The sequence below is a fragment of the Barbus barbus genome (assembly GCF_936440315.1).
Source record: "Barbus barbus genome assembly, chromosome: 20".
NCBI lineage: Eukaryota > Metazoa > Chordata > Actinopteri > Cypriniformes > Cyprinidae > Barbus > Barbus barbus.
Window position 1 is genome coordinate 1492501 of NC_136748.1, and position 18048 is coordinate 1510548.

The 18048-nt window shown below is 37.9% G+C and overlaps 1 protein-coding gene across 2 annotated transcripts in view; it reads right to left on the reverse strand.

Annotated features, from left to right (window-relative positions):
* The window catches only part of LOC306885923 (steroid hormone receptor ERR2-like), an 87658-nt gene that overhangs the window by 37614 nt on the left and 31996 nt on the right, over window positions 1–18048 (reverse strand). For both annotated transcript variants that reach the window (XM_079442744.1, XM_079442743.1), the window contains exon 3: window positions 10105–10221. In XM_079442744.1, coding sequence (XP_079298870.1) covers window positions 10105–10221 — 117 coding nt within the window. The remainder of the gene's footprint in view (window positions 1–10104; window positions 10222–18048) is intronic.

Sequence of the window (18048 nt, forward strand, 5' to 3'; positions counted from 1 at the left end):
CGGCGTAAGCGCCGGACACTGTTGCGTCATTTACAGACAACCTAACTCAGATGCAGTGACCATAGCCGTGAGAACATTCATCTGATACGCTTTGCATTTTCAACATTTCCCAGAAATGTACAACTTCAGAATATGAACTGCTAATTGCATTTGATCTCAATTATAATGTCTATTTCATCAAATATGACACAAAAAGCGCAACAAAGAGCAGCGACAACAAACTGCATTATCTTTTTAGAAGCCAAATTGGGAGATTTCTTCTCCTTATACAAATTATTTGATTCCCTAGAAACAGAAATCTGATTAGGATTGTCTTTCAATTTCCTGACACTGACAACCCACTAACCTAATTACCCGCCGGTCCCCGTGGTCCTACTCTTCCTCGCAAACTCCGGGAGATCATTTGATGGTTGCTAAGTCGCAGTAAAATCTCATTTCTCCTAAATACAATTTTAATATTTTTATTGATAGTCACAGACGGTGGGGAGCAAGATAAAATGATTTTGAATTATGCTAAAGATTGGATTGACTAAACGCACCGTAAATATAATTTAAATCTGGCCCAAATGGTTTGACTTAACAAGCTTATTATTACAGCATACCTAAAAGACATAACTTTAGTCCTAAACAAAGGCATATTCTCATTCTTTGTCACAGTCTTGTTGCTGAAATTGTCATGCCAACAAATCTGGTGTTTAATGCCAATGTTCCTAACATTAAGTGGTCTAGTTTAGCTCATGACGATGGAAAAAGTCCATGCTGAAACTAGTCTCAGCTGGTTTAGTTAGTCTCCCCAAACCATTCTAAAACATCAAACTAGGTCAGCTAAAACCGGCAGACCACCTCAGGCTGGTTTAAGCTGGGTTTTTTTTCTGTATTGTATATGGTTTTCTCTAAAGATCTTGTGGACTGGGATTCAGATGGAGAAACGCGCCATGTCAAAAGCCAAGCCGGTTTGAAGATCCAGAGGTACATAGGTGCCTGTTTTAATTAGAACAGTAACTGTCATAATTAAACAGATGCTGGCAGGAATTAAACCTTGGCACTATCTAGTTTCCCGTTACACCCAGAGCAAGAGGGTCAGGGTGAGAGAAAGAAAGAGAGGGAGGGAAAGAGATAAAAGAAAAAGGCCGATTTGCAATGGATCAGTGTGTCATGAGGTTTTTAGACTGCAGCCTCACTGGTTCAGTTACAACAACATGCATTGCAAAATTACATCTATACAGTCAAATCTAGATCAAGAACGTTTTATCAGCATTGTGAATTAGAGGATGAGACTCATTAGTGCATGTTATTCCAATGCAAAACAAATGTTTGTCTTCATAATGTTTCAGTAAAAGAGTAGTAACTTTCACACCAGTATTCAAACCCAATTTGAAAGCCCTACATTGGGTGCCAACTTTTTTGTTTCACACTGTATGTGGAAGTAAAATGAGCTATAATGCCATTTCATGATAAAAGACAATAAGAGCACAGAATGCATCTTTTGGACAAGTTTATATGCAGCTTATGCCACATCAGAGGATCTGTCTGATTTATAATTGACAGATCAGTGTATCAAGAGGTCTTTCAGATCCTATGGTAACACTTAATTTAAAGGACAAATTCTCACCAACTGGCATGCATATTACTAGCAAACTGGCTGTTTATTAGTACTTATAAAGCACATATTAATGCCTTATTCTGCATGAGAATATTTTAGACCCCCCCCATACCTAAACCTAACAACTACCCTAGTAATAAGCAGAAAATTGGGAGTTTATTGAGACAAAGGTTGTAGTTTTTACTCGTTTTATACAATAGGTAAATGATTGCTTTGGAGTATGTGTATGTTTGACACATTTCAGGGTTTGGTGCTGCAATATCCTGTCTTGTCAAACTTCAACTAAACTAAACCATAAAATAAAGTGTGAACAAAGTGCAATGTGAACTGGATGATTAGTTAGTGATATCTGAGGATGAGACTCATGCATGTTATTCCAAAAGAAAAGCAAAGCAAATGTTTGTCTTCATAATGTTTAATTAAACAAGTAACCAACTTTTTCTTTCTCACTGTAGTTAAAAGCGGAAGTAAAATGAGTTACAGATGCTATTTCATATTGATGATAAGACAATAAGAGCAGTGAATTAATCTTTTGGATGATTTCTCATGCTCCTCGCGCCACATCAGAAGATCTGTCTGATTTGTAATGGACGGTGTATCATCTTTAAATCACAACCTCACTGGTCCAATCAGTACAACATGTATTGTAAAATTACAGCTAAACAGTCCAAACAGATCCTACTAGATCAATAATGTTTTTCACAGTTTTGTGTGTAATGTGAAGAAGATGATTAGTCAGTTAGTGACATCTGAGGACAAGACTCATGCATGTTATTCTAAAAGAAAAACTAATGTTTGTCTTCATAATGTTTCATTAAACAAGTAATAAATAAAGTAATACATTTCCCACCAGAATTCAATCCCAATTTGAAAGCCCTACGTTGGGCGCCAGCTTTTCTGTTTCTCGCTGTAATTAAATGCAGAAGTAAAATGAGTTGTGAATGCCATTTCATATTGACAATAAGAGCAGTGAATGCATCTTTTGGACGATTCCACATGCATGAGAGGAATGAGCGGCTCAAACTGGAATATCTTCAGTGAAACTTGAGAGCGATGTGTTTCTGAAAGCAAGTGTGTTTTACGGCGCTGACCGCCACCGATTCACAGCGAGCGGATCTCGAATATCGTTTCTTCAAAGCGAGCGTGGCGGTGTGGGAGAGAGAGAGGGCTTAGGGCCAGCGCGGAAGGCATCCGAGTGCGGATTAGCCCTCGGGCCCGTGACAGCGTGAGGGCCAGCTGACCCCGGGCTCCTTTTCCTCTCTCAAAACAACAATCCCCTTTTGAGCAAAGTCCCTACAAAAGGGCCTGTCCCCACTACTGTCGGTGGTTTGCTGCGGGTAGCTGGACTTGGCAGGGGCCCTTATTTTTGGTGGTCTCACCTGTTCTGGGTGCCTGTCATCTGGGTGAGGGGAAAGTGTCAGCGTGGCTGGGATGGTTGGCAGTGCCTCAGGGAGCTTAGGCTGACCCGTTTTTAGCTAGGAAATTCACAGGGCCATGTCCTAAGGCCACGGTGAACTCTACCTTTCATGGCTGCCGACAACCCCCATCTGAACTGGCCTCGCGTCAGCACTATTTCAAAGAGCCCTGTGTTTGGCAGCTTGGCATTTTTCCTCACGAACTGTGACGAGAGATACGGCGAGCAGACCGCAGAACTGACATCTAACCCAAAAACACCTGTGCCGTGGCTTCTTCTAGCACGGCCGGACCCAATCAGGCACTCTTCCCAAAGACGGTGCCAACAAAGGAGGAAACACGCGCACTACAATCCTGCCAAAGGACAACTGAATGTTGCTTGCTGTGGGTTGATGCACTTTCTGGAAAAACTTAAAAATCGGGCCTTAGGAGTACAACAACTCAACCTCAAAGGGGCACCTTTACCGCTACAAAATTCATTGTGGTACCTTAAGGGTACATATCACTACTCTACAGTACTAATATGCACCTTTTAGGGGTAGAAAGGTACACAGTTGTTGTCCCATTATGGGTACAGCCCTAGTGACAAGCCCCTAAAGGTACTTTTCTGAATACAGTCAGTTCCCTTCAGATATACAATCATTTAGTGGCCTGACTCCTCTGATGGCACATGAATGGCGTATTTTAATGTCAGAAAGGTGATGAGTTTACAGGTATGTTCTGAGATAGATATGTCAAGCGGAAAAGTGTATTACACATCAAAATGGATTCCGTTTACTTTCTTATTTTTCCCTGAATAATTTCAACATGTTGGAGCACATGCACCATCCACCAGGCCAGAGCTCCAACATCCACACATCATATCTCATTGATAATCTTTTTTTTTTTTTTTTTTTTATCAGACCGGACCATCCTTCCCCACACAGATGATTTGACTCATGATCTATTAAATTCAGTACGTGTCTACACTTTCTTTAGGCTGCGAGTGTGTGATTTGTGATCAGACAGTCATCTGTAGAGATGATCTACAGCGTGTCGTCCTCGTCCAGCAGTGATCTAGGCTCTCTGGTGGAAAACACATGTTCACGCCTGCGGTAATCCTCTCACCTGTTCAGACGAGGCCTCGAGGGAAACCACCGCCACACACACACACACACACACACGCTTCACATACTCAGAGATGTGTCTTAAAGAAGCCGCTCATAAAATGAGCATTCAGTCATCATTTATTAACACTCATGTCCTTCCAAACCCGTATGATTTCTCTTCTGCTGTGAAACACAAAGTGAGATGTTGAGCGTGGAACTAAGAGGCAAGTTTAAAAAAAGACACCACAATGGATCATAACTAACTTAATGGTATCTTTTTCTTCTTTTTGACAGGATAAATCGCTATCCACTTTCATTGTATTTCTTTGTGAAGAACATAAAAACATTAGGTCCGAATAACGTGAGGGTGATTAAATGAAAACATTTTTTGAGTAAAGTAAACATTTAAATGTATTGCTGTTGTGCATATAATGTCACAAAATGCATGAACACTCTTCTGATGTCCAAAGCCAATATATCAGACATATATTGAGGCACGTCGTGCAGGATTGCTAATAGTGTGGTGTTATTCAGATTAAGGTTTAATTTTTTGTCCAGCAGACAAACACATAATTCTCTATAGATTTTATCGCAGACGGAAATGCCACGTCTAGATGAGGCTTGAGAATGTGAGAGATGTGAGTCTTGTGGGTTTAAAGAGTCTTTGGATTACGTCAGTGTAATCTCTCAATAGTATCTGTTCCTTTCTTCCCAGCTCCGATTCGCTTCCATTGATCAGAGGAAAAAAACCTGTAGTCCCTGACATCTGAGTCCTCTTATTGATCACTTCCTGTTTTGAGGGAATGAAGCGGGTCCAGGACTATGCAGTAAATCTCACGACTGAAAACATCCTGCACTCAGAATACCAGCCCTGCGCGGCTGATAAACTCTTTAGTTTTATCAGCTTTGAAATGATTCTTCTATCATTACTGATTAAAGTCATTTTTCTCTCCTCACGGTGGCTTTGTTAAGATCACTGTACTACTCATTTAATTATGGGTGATAAATATACATGTGAATAAACAAAACAAAAGAAAAGTCTACAGAGTACATTTAGTAATAATCAGCTTGTTTATGAGGAAAAGAACTGTTCATAATCACTAATCACTATTCACACAGACAATAAAACACCTCAAGTACTGGAAATAAGCCCATGTTTCTATCAATATTCACAGTGTTGCTAATTATGAATTGGTTTATAAATATATAGTTTAATAGTGATTTCTTTCCACTTAATTGTAAAGTAACTTAACATAAATGTGTCTCAGCTACTGCTCAAAATTTGTGAACATATATTTTTTTTTAGTGTTTCTGAAAAAGTGTTTTATGATCACCAAGGCTGCATTTATTTGATCATAAATACAGTAATATTGTGAAATATTATAAAAATGTAAAATAGCTGTTTTCTCTGTGAATACTGTATCTGTTAAAGTGTAATTGATAGCTGTGATGCAGCGCTGAATTTTCAGCATCATTACTCCAGTCTTTAGTGCCACATGATCTTGAGTATTTACATTTCACTGCTGGTTATAGTCTGTATAATTGTGTATGTGACAAATAAAAATCTTGAATACTTCAGAAATCATTCTAATATGCTGATTTGCTGCTCAGGGAACAATTCTGATCACATTTGATCAATTTAATGCATCTTTGCTGAATACCGTATTACATTTATTTGTTGTAGTCTAATGGATATTTATTATTAAGTCAAAAAGCAGAAATAAAAGAATAATTTATTGGTTATCACATGACTTTTATAATCCTTATCAGTTATAAAAACAATATCTCTATTAGAGATGCTCTTTCTTCAGGTTTGTCTCTGGTAAACACAGCGTGAGAATTTGCAGTACGTTGTCAAACAGAAAAGAAAGTTTCTGACAGTTCACGCAGGTGCTGTCCTGTCCTGTAAAGTTCTAATTATAGGTGAGATGGCTGCATTGAGCGCGTGACCTTCGCTCGTCTCACAGCCGCTCGGCCGTGGCTCCGGTCGTACGCTGAGGGTAGACGTGGACAGACGTGACCCTCTGAGTCTCATATCCTTGTCACCTTGAGAGGCCTGATTGATTTGGCGCTCACGTAGCGTCGGATCGGAGACAGACAGTGACCTTGCACTTGAGGAGGGACGCGGGATGGCCAACAAGATGCCTGTTCTTGTCATCGTATTCATTTGTGCAATGTATGAACATATTTTTATAATGTTGAAAAAGCTGGTTAAACTCTTAACACTAACACAGAACTGAAGTGGTTTTGCAGATGCTCAGTAACGTGACAGTGAGAAAGCTGTGTTAGAAATGATCATTTCTGAAGAGTAAAGAACAAACCCAGCCTGTGTGAAAGATCTTGTGTGCTTACACAGGGCATCTAAGTCATGTATAGTGCTGTCTGAGGTTGTCCTATTGTTGTACTTAAATAATCCTTAAATTGGGAACTAAATTTTAGTTATCATTAACTAACTAAAAAAAAAAAAAAAATCCATCTAATCCAACTAAGCGTAATAAATAAATGTATTATTATTGAAACCATAGTCAACATAGAGCATGAAGACTAGACATGTTTCAAAGGTCATAGATGTTTTTCAAAGAACTTGTTCATGTCTATACATGAACAAACAAATACCAGGTTCCCATTACTTCTCTTTCTTTGCACTGAGCAATTTACTTACACAAACCTGTTTACATTTTTGCAGGACAGGGCAGCTCACTTCTTCTGAACATGCTAAATGTTTTATTAGATTTGTTTGCCTCTCTCTCTGTGCCCACATACTGTATTTTGATGCAGTTAAATTCTCAATAAAAGTGTTTTCATTTATATATTTTACTGCTTCTGTTGTCAGACAACATAATGAATATGAAATAGTGACTGAAACGCGACCCATTAAGACTACATAACCAGATCTTCCTTCCAAGATGTTAATCTGCACAAAAATCCTGATAATCGAGTTGTCGTCTGATGAAATCAAATACAAATATGATAATGACAATAACTGTGCTGTAATTTCGGCTATACTTGCATGTAAAATTAGAGAAGACACATAATATCTGTGTTTAACTGAAAGCGCTGCTCCTCTCCGTCACGGGCTAAACAGAGCAGTCGCACAGAGAGAGCGAGAGGTGTGCGCGCGCTGGGAGCAAGACCTTGCGCTCGCGCGGTAGTACCAGTGAGTCTCAGTAACTAAATAAGATTTGGGCAAACCCTAAAGATTTGTCGCTAGGGGGGAAAAAAGTCGCTAAAGGGGTCTGCAAAGTCGCTAAGTTGGCAACACTCTGCCTCTCCATTTCCACGGGTCAAACAGAAAATGCGCGCTGCGTTAATCGCACGTTAATTATATTAACACGCGTTAACTTTGACAGCACTAATATATATATAAATTATAATCAAGCATAAATTAAAAAAAAATATAACAAAAACTCTAATATTTACCTACATTTCTATTATTTATTCTAGGTGAAAATATTTTACTTGATGTGCTCCAGTTTGCAGCTGAGAATAATTCACTTTTTTTCTTTTTTTACTGAAAATACACAAAGTTTTAAGTTTTAATTACTACTTTAATTCATCAAGGATTAATTAAATTGATCAAAAGTGACAGTAAAGACATTTATAATGTTAGAAAAGATTTCTAGTTCTTTTGAACTTTCTATTCACCAAATAAAATGTATCACACTTTCCATAAAAAATATTGGGCAGCAAAACTATTTTCACCACTGATCAGAATAATAATCAGAAATGTTTCTTGAGCAGTAAATCAGTATATTAGAATGATTTCTGAAGATCATGTGACACTGAAGACTGGAGAAATGATGCAGAAAATTCAGCTTTGATCACAGAAATAAATTACAGTTTAACAGATATTATATATACTTTAAATCCTAATAATATTTAGCAATTTTTCCTTTTTTTATCAAATAAATGCAGCCTTAGTGAGCAGAGGAGACTTATTTCAGAAATATTAAAAACAAACATTCTACAGTATTGTTCACTCCTAACATCTCAAAGCTGTTGAAGTGCAGACATGTGCACTGATGTCAATGATGCCGCCTGCTCCTCCATTTTATGTTTAAGCTCCATTTTTTGCCGCGACACAGGTGATTCATTTCTGACAATCCCTCCCTATTTTCTGGGCTCTTACTCCTCCAGATAATATATTTGCATTAATTTTTCATCAGCAAGTAATGCGACTCATTCTCTGTGTCTCGTGCAGTGGAGAGATTCCGTTACTTCATTCAGCTCCATATAGACGGAAGAGCTTTCACAGATGGATTGTGGGTGAACTACACACATTACATTAGAGACCTGCTTCAAATCCAGCCAGAACACACATGCTCTTATTATTCCTGCATAAAAACACGCATTCACTACAATAACATGAATACAGTGAGACATGAAAAAAAGGAGAAAGTAAGAGAGAAAGAAATATCTGTGAGCATATTTAATTGTCACAGATTCCCCACATGGCAGGACTTTAAAAAAGCATCCGCAGGAAGAGAGCTGAGATGTTCGGAAAACATTTAGCGGATCAATACGTCGGGAAGAGAGCGTGTGCTCTGGGACAGAAGCCTTTCCAGTCGGAATACTGTTACACTTCTATTAGTCAGACGCATGGATCGACCTATTCAGCATATTTCTGTCTCTCTGCCCAACAGGCGCAATTATTTACTGCATGTGAGCACGACTCGTGCCAACAGCCCCTTAGGTCCAGCACTCTGACACGGGTCCGCTGGAGCGCTGGCCAACAACATTTACGTGTATAACATGGCTTGTGTGTCTCTGGCAAGCGCTGGCTTCATCTGGCGCTGTGCTCGGCTCTGATCGCTGATGTGTGTTTGATGGAGACAGTACAGACCGTGTGACTGATTTAAAGGCCAACAAATGACATTACAAAGTAAAAGTGACCTAATGAAAGACTGCTGAGGTGAACAGCGAAACATACTTCACACATGTGAAGGAGAATGATAAGCAAGCTCAACCTCAAACACTGGCATGTTTGAAAATGAGAGAGAAGGCAATTTGTAATGAACAGCAGGTACAGGCGATTAGTTCAACAAAAACTATGTGCATCATCTTCGTATTTTTGTATTTTCTTTGATGTTGAATAGATTTTTTCATGGCAGTGTTGTTACTGTTATCCAAAACCCGAGCTAAAACTACAACTATTAAAAACAGTTTTCACTAAGTAAAATAAAATATAAATATTAGATGAAAAACTTAAACTTAAAAAAGTAAACAAATTCTTTAAGAAATGCCTTAGAATAAAATTACTGAAAATAATAGAAGTTACTAACAAATAACATTTGTAAACTATAAAGTTACTTAAAGCTGCAGTCCGTAACTTTTGCCTCTTTGTCGCCATCTCTGTTTGAAAACCTGTAATTGCAGCTTTTTGCAGAATTAACTTGCTTGCTTGGGTTGTGCTCCGGCACGGCTCCAGCGCGGATGAATCTAATGTTTCGAGGTAAATGTGTGGCTGTCTGTATTGTCTGACACCTATGTATTGTCTGACACGTTTCATGTTGAGAGAAATCAGGAGTAAGTGCAGAGTGTTGTGTGTGAACATGATCTTACTGTAGTTCTAGACTAAATATGAACATGTATCTCACCTGTACAAAAACAGATTCAGCATTCCTCAGTCAAATGCAATAACGCAAATAGCCTTTATGTATTTAATCTCATGTTATTAACCAATGTCTTTGCTTCTGACTTTTGATGATCCAATTCAACCATCTGGATAAACGGAACATTTGTGTTTCATTGCTGAAGTAAGAGTAAGAGAATTATTATTATTATTTTTTAAATTCATTTCACTTTTGGTATGATAGGGATTTTACATTTGCCAAAAATATAAATTTGTATATTAAAAACAAAATAACAAGCCCAGCCCAGATAAAAAAAGTAATGCAAAAGAAATGCAATGCATTACTTTCCATAAAAAGTAACTAAGTAATGTAATTTGTTACTTTTCAAAGTAATTTTCCCCAACACTGTCAGTCAGTGCCTCCTCACCTTCCTTCAGCATGCCCACTTTCAAGCACTTCATGAAGCGGCATGCCTGACAGGACTTGCGTCTTCTTTTCGTGATCTCGCACTCATTGGTGGCCGGACAGCTGTACTCGATGTTACCTGGTGAGAGACAAAGAGAAAAGTGAGGCGCTTTCCACTCGCAGGACATCGCTCCCGTCTGTCCGTCCAAAAATAACCCAACGAAAACAAGCTAATGCAGGAGAGTTTTACAGCGCGCCACCGCATCCATCAAAGCGATCAAAAGAACGCTCTATAAATCACTTTATTTATAAAATCATCTTTTACTCAATTTGATAAATTGCCTGTGGCCGGGAGACACTACAGAACAGGGACAGCGTGTGCTGGAAAGATGAAGAAACATGAGCCAACAAAACAGATGAGACAGGATTCAAAACAAAAGATCCCTGCATGCTTTCTGTGTTTCCATTCGAATCGCACCTTGCGGAATTACATTCACAAATTCAGCGTGTATTTGTGCACGGCGCTCGGCCCGCTTTACATACAGTAATACCCGACCCAAACCGAGGCCAGTTTTGCTGGTTGCTCGCTATTTACATAAAGAATAACCAGCTACTGATACATTATTCAAGCTGAGCGCTTGATATCTGCACAATAAAAGAGACGTTTGAGTGGCATTGTGCGAGTAACAATAGGCAAAGTGCTTGATATACTCGGCCATTCTGCTTGTGTCCATGTACATTTAACTGCAGCGAGGCATTTCAATTAGGACATGTATGGGTAATGGCAGGAGCGACGGCTAAATGCAGAATGACAGTCGGCAGACAGCGCTCTTGTTCTCGTGCGAGCGTGTGGTTTGAATGTCTATGCGGACGGCGCTCGCTCAATTTATTCAGCCCTGTCTTGATCACTGAATACGTTGTGCTGAATAAAAACAATATGCTCTCTGACATATACTGTACGACTGAGGAAAATAATACTCGCTGCAGGACCACGGTCGGGATTTACCAGAGAACATCTCTAGAGCGGTATCTCTGTGTCGATGAGTGTGAAACTTTTATATAGTTGGTAAATAGTGTTGTTTTGGTGTGATGTGACAGAGCTAAATGTCTTGGTTCCTATTTATAACTAAATATCTATGTTTCAACTAGGGTGTATTTAGTGTAAATGTATATGTTCAATATCACTCTAATTAAAATTGTTCACTAAAAATATCTCACCGATTTTGTGTTAATTACGGCGCTTATTGTCAAATTATATAAACACTATATAACACAAAACATTATTTTTTTGATTGCCGATAACTTAGTAGAGTGGCTGACATATATATAAAAAAACATTTAATGCACAGGTAGTTCCAAGTCAATTTAATCACCGTTCTATATTAATGTGCTGCTTTTATTGATGCACAATAACCAACACACATCAGAGTCAGAGATCGCAGATTGTGCTGCGCGCACACAAAAACTTGTCAAAGCTTCCCCGTGATTTTTATTAATAAAATAGCATAGATACTAGATCGCTACATTACATTCCTCAGCAATGAGGTGTAAAATCGCTTTTTTTTTTTTTAAGTAATTAATTATGTTATAGAGAGAGACACACGCAGACGCAGCATGCAGATAACGCACACGCAACTTTCATCTCTCTCTTTCTTTCTTTCTCTCTCTCTCTTGATAATTAATTGAAATAAATGCTATAATTCATTAGGGCTGGGTATTGTGACCAATTCTGCGATTCGATTCGATTCTTATTTTTATGGTTTCGATTCGATTTCGATTCGATTCGATATCGATTAGCTATCAATATTTCATTTAAAATGTTAGTTTTGCAGACATGGGATCCATATTTTGATATAAATGCTGGTAACTGAAACTCTCCTACTTTAATAAGATTTTGAAAACCCTCGTTCTCAACGATATTGTAGGGGCGTAAATCCTTGCAAATCAGCATGGCAATGGCCTCTGTTATTTTTTTAGCGCGAGGTGAATCTGACTGTAGTTTGCAAGCAAACGCAACATCTAGCCGTTGCTGCCCAGAATCAGAAAAACCAAACAGCTTGTCAGCGTGTCGTCTGGACAGGTGGTTTCGTAGGTTTGTTGTGTTGTTGCAGAATCTTAGCTCTTGCGGGCACAACTTGCAAACGACGGTAGTTTTGTCGTGCTCATCTTTACCGTCACTGCCTTTGAACATGAAATACTTCCATACCTCAGACTTTAATTTCGCCGGGGCTGGCTTCAATTGGCTGCCGTGACCTTCCGCCATGATGATCCTCTGTTTTTTTGTTTTTTTTTGTTTTTTTTAGTGGAGCAATTCGAAAGATGGTGACACCTTCAGGACGAGAGGTGAATATTCATATCCTCTTACGTGAAGCACGCGCATTAAGAATCGATTCGGGGATTTCCCGAATCAATATCGTTGCGTTAAACTGAAGATCGATTAAAATCGGAGAATCGATATTTTTTACCCAGCCCTATAATTCATTCAAATAAATGTGATCTTACCGCACTATTTCATCTCTGCAGGCGCATTTCCATTGCATATTTGCACAAAACTTTGGCGATATTTTATAAATGTCAATAAAAAAGTCTTTTGAAATGACGATGTTTCCATTAACCAATGTTATGCAACTAAAACGTAACCTTTTGCCTCTCGCGATAAGTCATGGAAACGGATTTTGGTGAGATTTGACGGATTTTGGATATATTTATTCAAAGGAGGCATAAGCGTGTATCTTTACAGAAGCAGCACGGAGAGCTACTTCAAAAACATGCATGGTGTGCCAGGAATAAAAACAAGCATTGACTAGCAGTGGCTGTATCAGAGCCACACTGCACCGCGGACGTGTGCAGTGTAAATTGTCTAAGCATTAATGGCAGGGAAAGCCCCTTATATTCGAGAGTGGCCACACATGTTTCTTGGAGGTTATGATAAGCTGAAGAATGATTATATGACTTTTTACATACGCCATGTGACGTAACTCAACACACAGCCATTCATGTCTAAACCGCTGGTCACAAAAGTGAGTACACCCCTAAGTGAAAATGTCCAAATTGGGCCCAATTAGCCATTTTCTCTCCCCGGTGTCATGTGACTCATTAGTGTTACAAGGTCTCAGGTGTGAATGAGGAGCAGGTGTGTTAAATTAGGTGTTATCGCTCTCACTCTGTCATACTGGTCACTGGAAGTTCAACGTGGCACCTCATGGCAAAGAACTCTCTGAGGATCTGAAAAAAAGAATTGTTCCTCTACATAAAGATGGCGTAGGCTATAAGAAGATTGCCAAGACCCTGAAACTGAACTGCAGCACGGTGGCCAAGACCATACAGCGGTTTAACAGGACAGGTTCCACTCAGAACAGGCCTCGCCATGGTCGACCAAAGAAGTTGAGTGCACGTGCTCAGCGTCATATCGAGAGGTTGTGCTTGGGAAATAGACGTATGAGTGCTGCCAGCATTGCTGCAGAGGTTGAAGGGGTAGGATGTCAGCCAGTCACTGCTCAGACCATACGCTGCACACTGCATCAAATTGGTCTGCATGGCTGTCGTCCCAGAAGGAAGCCTCTTCTAAAGATGATGCACAAGAAAGCCCGCAAACAGTTTGCTGAAGACAAGCAGACTAAGGACATGGATTACTGGAACCATGTCCTGTGGTCTGATGAGACCAATATAAACTTATTTGGTTCAGATGGTGTCAAGCATGTGTGGCGGCAACCAGGTGAGGAGTACAAAGACAAGTGTGTCTTGCCTACAGTCAAGCATGGTGGTGGGAGTGTCATGGTCTGGGGATGCATGAGTGCTGCCGGCACTGGGGAGCTACAGTTCATTGAGGCAACCATGAATGCCAACATGTACTGTGACATACTGAAGCAGAGACAGGGCAGTATTCCAACATGATAACGACCCCATACACACCCCCAAGACGACCACTGCCTTGCTAAAGAAGCTGAGGGTAAAGGATGGACTGGCCAAGCATGTCTCCAGACCTAAACCTTCACTTAGGGTTGTACTCACGTTTGTGGCCAGCGGTTTAGACATTAATGGCTGTGTGTTGAGTTATTTTGAGGGGACAGCAAATTTACACTGTTATACAAGCTGTACACTCACTACTTTACATTGTAGCAAAGTGTAATTTCTTTAGTGTTGTCACATGAAAAGATATAATAAAATATTTACAAAAATGTGAGGGGTGTACTCACTTCTGTGAGATACTATATAGGAGTTGTTGTGAAATTGACGTGATTCCATTAGGCGTATTTTCAATTCGCAATTTTAATTTGCGCAATTTGAAGGGGTGTCTGATTTGTAGCGGGCAGAATGCTAGAGCTAACGTGCTGTAACTGATGAAAATAAATGTCATTTTTTTACCCTTCCAGTCAAATATTGCGTAAATATTGCGTTGCTTGTCTATAACTTGGCAAATGACTATGGGATAAGCAGGATAATCAATGGCTTGCCTTCCATTAAAGTATTGTAAATGCACTTCGTGTCAGGTGGTTCTTGGCCTCCATGTCGTGCATTTAAAATATTTGATTACCTCTTACATATACATGTGTCACGCAGGGCTTGACATTAAGCATTCTCATGCAGTTGTCCTTCGGACTTGTCCGAGTATAAAAGTTACTTTAGAGAAAAAGTTACTTTAAAAGTTACTTTAGAGAAAAAACAATAATTGAGTTATAAATATAATTATTTATTGTGGTTATACAAAACAAATTTAGTTTATTTAGTTAGATTTTTCTTTTTAAATAAAATAATGAAAAACATTAAGTGTGATTATACTGTTATATTTTAACATAAAAAGGGAGTATTAATTACAAATACAATTATTTTATATTAAACTTAAAAATAAAATGCTAATATTTACTTCTTTTTTTAAATATGAATTTTCAAACTTAAATTTTATTTTTTTTAATTAGAGTTCAATTTAATCAGACAATTACTATAATAAGACATTTGGGCTGTTACCAAACTAATGAAATCAGTATCAACTAAATTCATCTTTGCAATGCAGAGGGAACACAGAAACTGCATCTGAAATAAATGTTGAAAACTGATATTTTAAATTATTGAAAAAATTAAAAAATACTGTAAATGTGAAATTAAAACCACCAGTAGGTGGCATCAAGTCCCTGTTTATAAGTGAGTCATTGCGACTGAACTGAATCATTTAAATGGTTGATTCATTCAGGAACGAAACACCGTCATGTTGCTCAGAGACGCAAAACAGTGCTGTGGCTGTGTTTGGAATTATTTTTGATGTTGACATAGCGCAAAAACAAGCAATAGGGTGTCTAAAACGTAAGTCTCTTAATGTTAACTTCTTGTTTATTGAACTGTTATAAATTCACTTTTGTAATCATGAAATTATATAAATATACATTTTCTGCTCCCATCTTGAATTTTCTGACATTTCTTCATGCTTTGTAATACTGAATCATGCAGCGAAAGAACGCTCTTGCACATGAGCTAGTCTAACCTAGACGATTTTACGCGTGCACTCTGTATGTGTGTTTTGTTTGATTCTTACACTCGTTAAAACAACAATTACAAAATTATCGCAAACTATATATATCGCACACCCCTATAACAAAGGCTAAATCATACATAAAGGCAGTTATTATTGTTTTTGGTATTGACTTTTTTAAGTTACGTGTCCGATTGGGCAAGTAAATTTCTCTTTCACTTGCCCGTCCAAAACATTCACTTGTCCCGGACAAGCGTTAATGTCGAGCCCTGTAACGGTACGCATATTCATACCGAACCGGAGAGAGCGTACAGAGCGCTTCGTACAGAGTGGAGCGCGATAAACCCAGCAGAAGAACAGTGAATGCAGAGTTGCTCAGCTGTTTGCGAAATGGGGCTTTGTGCTCGTGTATCCTACCTCTCTCATTCGGCACAAATCCATAATATTTCCATATTTGCAATGTATCTGAATGCAAAACTATTATTTATTATGTAAATTATAGGCTTTGTACTTCAGTCGCGATCCAGCGGTGACACAGAGGCGGGTGCACTGATGTTTGGTTCACTGTATTTTATTTTGATAAAGTACCAACTGCGCTGTCAATTTAGCAATGCTGGAACTGAGGCTTGTGTCTGTGCGTGCGCCAGTGCGATTACTGCAACTGTTTCCTTATATCGGTTAACTAAATCAAATATATTTCATGTATTTATTCCTTGTATGTATATGTACTGCAGATTTTATATATATAACATTATAATTTAATATAATATTTAGTATTTTCACATCTAGGTGGAAATTTTTTTTTATAATTTGTACTATTGTCTTTTAAAAATAAATGAAAAGAAACCGAGCATAGTAGATTTATGTATTTTTCTTGTTGTACCGAAATCAAGTAAATCACACATGCTGTAATTAAATATATATTTATTGGACATTATATTTACCAAATTTGAAAGAAATCATTTGAAAATGAAAAATAATTTGAACTTCATGAAATAAGAAACGTGTGAAATAAACAGATTTACAATTTAAAGAGCAACTTTTAAATGCAATTATAGCATTTTTAAATGAAGAAACTGTTAGGATCTTTTGTGCATCTGCGCTTAGCACTGTCAAAATGAAAGTTCCTTTTCCAATACTTATCGGCCAAAAAGATAAGCATATCGGCCGATGCCAAAAATGTATGATCGACTACTATTCAAGTCAAGTCACATGTATTTCTATAGCACTTTATGCAATACAGATAGTTTCAAAGCAGCTTCACATCAATAAACAGGAAAATAAGCGCATCAATGTTGCAAAATTAATCAATAATGAAACAAATTGAATTTCAGCTATAAAGCAGCTCTATATAAAACAATAGTGTCATGTTTCAGATCAATTCAGTTTAATGTTGATTCAGTTCAGATCAAGAACAGTGTCAAGTGTTTTTATCCAGCTAAGTTGATAGCAGTGTTGGGGATAACACATTACAAGTAATGTGGAATGTAATCAGATTAGTTTTTAAGTAACTAGTAAAGTAATGCATTAATTTAAATTTACAATGATACTGAGTTACATTTTCAAATAAGTAACACCAGTTTTCCCATTTATTCACTGAAAGCTTTGAATGAAATCGTGAGTAAGTGCAGAGACAGAGATAATTCCTTTAGCCTGAGGCTCATTCATTTCACTTTTGGTGTGAAAGGGCCTTTACAGTTGCCGAAACATAGTTTTGTGTTATTTAAAAACAAATAAGCAAGCCCAGCCAATAAAAAGTAAATAAGTAATGCATTTATTTACTTTTTATGGAGTAATGCAATATTGCAATGCATTACTTTTAAAAGTAACTTTCCCCAACACTGGTCGATAGTATTACTGAATGTTAATTGTCTTTTATGCCCCAATACAAATTATATTTATAATAATTAACACATTTTATATTAAGTAGCTTCAATGTCCAGTAACATGCAGTGTTTTACTACTAAAAAAAGAACAGCACATATATGGTTGACAGTTTTCAAGTAGCTTACCGATACTGTAAACCTTTTTTAAAGCTTTCTCAGGACTTTATTTAATTAATGATTTAGTAATTTGCATATTACACTGGATTAGTGCATAACATGCAGATGGTAGAGTTACACTGTGAATCTATTACAGTTTTTTTTTCTTACACATATTTTCAAAACTGCCTCTTTTTTTCCCAAAACTTTACACACAAATCCAAGAATTGCACACACAGGATGCTAAATGCCTCACATCTCTTGCAAAATGAAGCACTGCATTCAAAATATCACAAAAGCAAACATTTGCAAACACCTTTGCCATAATATAAATTCCTGTTTCATTTTTGTGTGTTACATAGAGAATTGTGTTGTGTTTTGCAAATAGTGTTTTGTGACATTGAAAACTGGCTGAGAATTAGTGTCTGGTTTTGCAGATTTGGTGTGTGCTTCTGCTGTTTGAGTGTCAGCTTTCAGAAACTGTGTGACAAGGAAAGATTTTGTGTGTAAGCAGTTGAAA